The sequence below is a fragment of the Lactuca virosa genome, chromosome 5 (assembly GCF_052849685.1).
Source record: "Lactuca virosa cultivar CGN04683 chromosome 5, Lactuca_virosa_CGN04683_v6, whole genome shotgun sequence".
Taxonomy (NCBI): Eukaryota; Viridiplantae; Streptophyta; class Magnoliopsida; order Asterales; family Asteraceae; genus Lactuca; species Lactuca virosa.
This window is the reverse complement of record NC_136430.1, coordinates 330772312-330779106: the sequence shown is the minus strand read 5'-3', so window position 1 is coordinate 330779106 and position 6795 is coordinate 330772312. Positions and strand designations below refer to the sequence as shown.

The 6795-nt window shown below is 35.4% G+C and overlaps 1 protein-coding gene across 1 annotated transcript; it reads right to left on the bottom strand.

The window, feature by feature from the left end:
• Nucleotides 1–911: 911 nt before the first annotated feature.
• RAD54 (DNA repair/recombination protein) lies at nucleotides 912–5935 on the bottom strand. Its single transcript, XM_079052030.1, has 19 exons — nucleotides 5485–5935; nucleotides 4538–5243; nucleotides 4338–4463; nucleotides 4208–4264; nucleotides 3958–4044; nucleotides 3701–3796; nucleotides 3550–3600; nucleotides 3391–3465; nucleotides 3208–3294; nucleotides 3042–3133; nucleotides 2829–2961; nucleotides 2629–2748; nucleotides 2445–2558; nucleotides 2261–2344; nucleotides 2088–2162; nucleotides 1937–1995; nucleotides 1655–1850; nucleotides 1458–1556; nucleotides 912–1337 (listed from the first exon to the last, which is right to left on the bottom strand). Exons 1-19 carry the CDS (start codon nucleotides 5676–5678, stop codon nucleotides 1002–1004), a joined length of 2787 nt encoding a protein of 928 aa, XP_078908156.1. The 5' UTR covers nucleotides 5679–5935; the 3' UTR covers nucleotides 912–1001.
• Between the last annotated feature and the right edge of the window lie 860 nt (nucleotides 5936–6795).

The window sequence follows — 6795 nt, the reverse complement described above, 5'->3', positions numbered from 1 at the left end:
TTGATTGTTCTATTGATGATAGACGAGAGAATAATACTTGGAAGTGGAGGTTTAGAAGGGATCCTAGAGGTGGTACTAAGATGACATAGTTCTTGAAGTTGCAAGAACTTTTGCCAGGAGTTTCTATCTTCGTTGAATCCAATCATTAGAAGTGGGACTTGATTAATAAGGTGGAATTTACGGTAAAGGACTCCCGTCTTTTCATTGATGATCATATTTTAGCTACTCGGCATAAACAAACAGTTTGGAATAAAATAATTTGTCTTAAGGTGAATAACTGAATATCTTTCGTTGGAGGGCCTTCTTGAATCGTCTTCCTACTAAAGATAATCTCTTTAACCATGGTATTGAAGTGTCGTGTGCCTTATGCCCGATTTGCAATAATCAAATGGAAGAGGTGAATCATGTGTTGTTGAATGGTGAAGTTGTCAATCAAACTATTTTGAAGCTTGGTAGGTAGTGTGATGTGGGCTTGACCTTCATCGGCTTTCTTGGAGTCCACAGCTTGTCTTTGGCCTGTAAAGAGGTTTTGGATGGTATTGTGGCTATGATGTGGTAATGGTTCTATGGACTTCCAAAAATAAATGTGTTTTTGATAGGACGAGACCTAGAAAGGATAAATTGTTTGATCGTATTGCCGTGATAATTTTTAATTGAGTATAACATAGGAAGCACAAGTTCCACATTGGTTGGAATAATTGGCTTCAAAATCCAATTTTGAACACTTTGATGTAATTTTCTCTTTTTTACTCTAGCTCCTTGCTTGGGAAAGAAGGGAAACAAAAACATATGGAACAAGTCAAAAGACTTAACAAGCTGTTTTTTTTTTTTTTTTTTTTTTTTTTTTTTTTTTTTTTTTTTTGTTTTAGCTTTAGATAAGATGTGAATATTACACAATAGACATGAAAATATTAGAGTGAAGAAGAAATTATAATAAAGTGATAAAGCTATTTATAACCAATGTGCAAAGGAAAACGACATGTTAAAAAAATAATTTGAGTTTATGCAAAATCATCATCATCTACAGGAGCAGAAGAGAGTCTCTTTTGAGGCAAATAATTTGGAAGAGAAGGCTTAGGTTTTAATGATACATTGGATTTGGATGTACCTTCAGTTGATCTTCCTATAAAGTGTTTATCTTTATCTTGTGAAGGCTTAACAAAAGTTGGTAATTTGCTTCTACTGATAAATGATGAAGGTTTAGATGATATGACGTGACTTGTGTATGAATTTCCCTTTCCTGTGTTTGTGTCTGTAGTAACATCTGGTTTTGACCTAACCACAGATTCCACAGGTACAAGCTTTCCACTAATTTGGTTTGTGAAAACAAAAGTCACCTGCACCAAAAGCAACATCAACATATCTATTATCATCAATACTCAATATGGAACAGCTAGTACTAATTACTACTAAGCTTAAATTTTGTATGTTTTTGTTAGGTTTTAATTAGTAATTGCCTCATCTCCAGCTGCTGCTTGAAAAATAGTATCAGGTACAGTATTTGGGGAAGAATGATGACCCCAGCTAGCTAGATCCTCTTCCAATGGAGTACCCACCTGGAGGAATGTTTTACAACAGATTACTTGAGAAAACAGAAACATTTAGCCATGTCAACCACAGCTGATTCAACTTTATTATATAGTGTTCAATTTACCTGTTTCTCTGATCTTTTTAACTTATGCAAGCATCCAGAAATACCTGCAAATCCCCCAATATCCTCTTCATCACATTGGCAATCTTCATCTGGAGAACCAACACCATCCTTCATGCACACATCAGGTATTGCATCTGTTTCTTGTTCTCCAGATTCCTCACAACGTGTACAGATCATCTTCTCATGAATATCAGACCTGAAAAGATACACAACAAGCTTCAAAAATCATCAACCTATGACTTTCAATGCATGGAGAATACAGTTGATAAAAAGTAAACTTGCCTTGCATTCTCATGAAATGTAAATAGATCACGTAAATCCTCAGTAGAGAGATTTGTCCCCTGCATTCATGAGGTGTGATATTATTCATTATTCATCAAGATTCAAGAAGCATTTGCATATGTTCAAAAAGAAGTAACAAATACTGAAATACCTGAATCTTGGAATCGGATTGCTCTTGTTGAATAACTTTTTGAAGCCCTTCTTTCGACATTTGACGCTGGTACACCTGCAGAATACCAAATTTACCCTTGCTTAACTGAACTGATAATAGAAAAGGTCAAAAGGCAAAAACAGTAGAAATATTTATAATTTATCTACTACTACCTTTTCTTCAATAGTCCCAGTGCTCAAAAACCTATAGATGTATACTCTCTTCTTCTGCCCATCCCTCCAGACTCTTGCAGCAGCCTACATGGAAAGGAAAAGTATAAAAAAAAAAAAAAAAAGAGACGACTTTGTCCCTAGAAAAAAGAAAAAAAAGAGAGTTGAGTGTCTAAGTAGTAAGTACTTGTTTGTCATTTGCAGGATTCCAATCAGGGTCAAACAAAACAAGTCTATTTCCACCTATCAAGTTGAGGCCACAACCACCAGCTTTGCTGCTCAAAAGAAATGCAAACTCATCCTGCAACATAATGATGCGTATTCCTTTAATAAATGATTATGTACTTATTAAATGATTAAAAAATAAATACCTTTGATGGATCATTGAAGCAGTTGACCAACTTTTGTCTTTTGCTGATTGATGTTGACCCATCAAGCCTTAAGAATGGATATCTTCTTTCTCGACATAGTTGAACAATAAGGTCCAGAGTCTGAAGAATGACACAGCTATTTAAAGATTTAATCACTTTTATTAAACTCCTAACTACATAAAAGAACTCCCAATTTATACCTGGGTATAATTTGAAACCAATACAATTCGATCATCTGTTCTCTTACGAAGATGGGCCAACAATCGGGCCAAGACTTGCATTTTTCCTGACAGTTCAACCCATGATCCATCACCACCAGTCCAAGATCCAGATCTAACAAATTAATAAATAAATAAATATCAAGAACAATGTAGAAAATAACACAACATAAATAAGAGATGATCTAGTTTTACCTTCCAGAGAACATTTCTGGAGGGAAAAAACGCATGCAGTTTTCAAACCCTGATGTCCCTGGCTTCCCACTTTTCATTGTATCATAAATCAGCTACAATATCACAGAAATGCATCACAAAACATTTTCCTTCTAATAATGTTGTGATTCTTCCAGACATATATTACCTTTGGATGATTGCAGAGCTTCTTCAAGGCAGTTATATAAGCCAGAATTTTTGTCTGTTTCACATCTTCAACAATTGCTTGTTTCACCTACAATACAATCATGTGTGTTCAAATTTCAATTTTAGACCACTTTCGAAACACATATGAAGAGCATATATTAATAATGTCCAAACAGAAACTTACATTTTTTGAACGAATAAAGTGATTGTACAATTCTGCTTGGAGAGGAGTCAGTTTGCAACATACAACCTCAACTATCTGCAAATTGTAGACATCATTTTTAGAATGAATAAAGTGGATGAAGTATGAAACTATGAATAAAGTGATTATACAGTTCCATACCTTTGGTGGCAAGTGATTTGATAGCAATGCATTAGTTCTCCTCAATATAAACTGAGAACACAAGTCCCAAAAACAAGTAAGATGCTGAAAAACTAACTGCTGCTTACAAGATCTTAAATCTATGATATTTCAATAAGACTGACAAAATTACCTGATTAACCTTGGCACTCAGTTCTGCAGACCGCTCATTGGCAAGATGTTTCTCCTCTTCAGAGGCAATAGGTTCTCTTCCACAAATGATTGGTGTCTTCAAAACAGTAAATTGAGAGCAGAAAAAAAAAATTTGAAGTTATACTATACAAGGACTATAATGTCCAAGCCTACTATAGTTTAAATCCATGATTATTAATTGTAAGAATTGATCAATATATGATAAGCAACAACTGAAAGCTTCAGAAGTTAGTTGACCTCATAATAACGCCGAAAAAATGCAGCATCACCCAATATCCCTGGGTTGGTGAAGTTGACCATTGCAAAAAACTCTTCTAGATGATTCTGGTGGTTTAACACAAGAAACAAGGAGGAGTTTGTGTTACAAAACAAAATGTTGATAGTATTGATTGTAAATTTTTTTTACAAAACTAAGTTCATAGGAAAAAGTTGTCATTTTTATGATATGGAGGGGTAAAGAAATTAATAATATAGAAATAATTCTCACTTGCATTGGAGTCCCAGACAATAAAATGCGTCTTTTGCAAGATAGAGCTGCCAATGCCTGATTCAATAAACAAGGTATCAGAAAACCTAAATCTAGAATTTTGAATTATTTACAAAATTACTAGTCTTACTCTGTTAGTCAAGGTCTGGTCATTTTTCAGCCTGTGTGCTTCATCACATATGAGAAGATCACAAGAGCCACTATCATTAAATTTTGATGAATGCATCCGAAAGGTCTCATAGGAAACAATCAGTACCTTGAAGAAAAATCAGGGTTAGTGGGTATCTATTTCTGACATCAATAAAGTTTATTGACAGATTTAACCTCTACCTGTAACTGGCTACGTGGGCTTCTGAAGTTATCAATGCTAGAGATGACATCATCACGACTACTTTCACATAGAGCAACAAGCTTAATTCTTTCACCAACCCATTTCTTAATTTCTGCCTCCCAATTGCTTACTAGACTAGTTGGAGTTACGATTATGCCCTTCCGCACCATTGGTTTTCCATCAAATCCTTGACGAAGAAGAGTGTACAGAAGTGTAATTGACTGCAAAGTCTTCCCCAATCCCATGTCATCAGCCAGAATGCAGCCATTGATATCAGGGGTGCATAAACCTGAAACACATTCAAACATGAACTGGACACCTTCCCTTTGATGGGGTCGAAGAAACTTAACAAGCATATGATCGACTTCAATTGATATTGAATTATTATCTCCATCTTCAGATTTTTCAGATTGCCATAAGATCAAAGGTTCAATATCTGGTGGCAGCTTTGTAATTTCTTCTGGCACTTCCTCCTCTACAGAAACAAGAGGATTTAACCTGTTTGTAATGAGGACCAAAGCTGGCCTGTTTGAACCCCAAGGTACAAATCGTTTACGAGCCCACAGACGCCGATTCAACTGTTCATTCTGATTGGAGTAGCCATCAGTAGAAGGAGGTTTGAAAGGCTTCTTAAGAACAGCTTCTCTTTCTGTCACTGAAAGAACTCGTGGAAGTAGAGATTGCCGTTTAACAACAAGATTTCCTCTGACATCAAGACATGAATTCATGTCAGTTGATAAGTTTCGATAGCACGGTGAAGTGCAAGCAAACAATTGATCATTCCCTCCATCCCCCAAAAAAAATACAAAATAACTTAATAAACCCACACACACACCCCTCTGTATTCTAAATTCCGTTTAGATTGTGTAACTCGAATGCCAAAAGGGGAAAAGAATAAGAAAATAAGAGAGCTACGAACATCCAATTGAACTACCAACAGGTGTACCTCAAAAGAGCATCAACGTTCTGCGATTTTTGATTGTGCACAGCTGGTTGTGCGGCGGTGTTTCCTTCACAATTTTCATCACTGCCAGATCTACATAAATCATCACTGTCATCTTCAGACTCGTCGCAAATGAAATCTTGGCTCGAATCGCTGGTATCGGAGACAGATAAAACTTCTTCGTCGTCTTCTTCCATAAACCTAGGGTTCTTATTTCAGAGTTAAGATTATGATTGTTCTGATTTCATATGGTGTGCTTAGTACGATTAGTTGTGGTTCGAACTGATACCAAAATGGCGGTAAGATGTCGGCGCCTTCTTTCCATTTGAACCGGGGCGGGTCATCACGGTGATGGAATGGGTTATACCTTAAACCGATTATTCGTGAACGTTTACGTTTGGATAGAGCCAGGTTGGCAGGTTCTTTGTTCAAGTCTCACCATGTCGAAAATGGATTATTTTGAACCCGATAATCAATGGGTTCTACTCGTTTATGTAGTCTCTTATATAAAAAGAAAAACTTGAAATATCGTATCAGGGCTGGCCCACGGACAAGGCGACGCGAGCCCAGGGTAGCAAAATTGCAAGGGGCATCAAAGTTTTTCCATTTGTTACCGGTATAATTGTTTTTGGTTCCAAATAATATGATACAATCCACAATGTTGTTCCAAGCAAGCTATATAATTTCTGAAAACGGAAAATATAAAAAAAAAAAATCTATAAATTTTTCCCACTTTTAAAATCACTTATATTTTTATTTTTATTTTTATTCATAGAGACATAAACTCGAACTTTTTGGTTTGTCTTTACCGAAAAAACTGAAGGGGTAACCCAGTTAACCCTTATTTTGTCATTAGAACTAAGTGTGAGACCCGTTATTACAATAAATGAATATTTGCATTTTTATCCCTTAGTAGCATGATACTTTCATTTGTATCACATAATACATTATATGATACAAATGAAACTATGATGCTATTAAGGGATAAAAACGCAAGTAGGATGTTATTATGGTATAAAAACGAAATATGAATTATGATGCAACATTACACAAATTCACAAACAAAAACAACAACAGCGACATGGGTAAATAAGGTAATTCCATTGAACAATTGATTTTGCAATGTAACATAATAAAAACATTACAATAGTAAGGAAATGTTGAAAAATATTTGTGGTTGTTTTTAGAAATGGAAGGGGAAATGTGGTAAGTCGATTATACAATTGGAGTAAGTTGAGCTTCATTTTAAATAGCCTAGATAGGATATATGGCTTGCCTTCGGGATTAAGCGTTGTATCCTTAAGAAACCTTTTA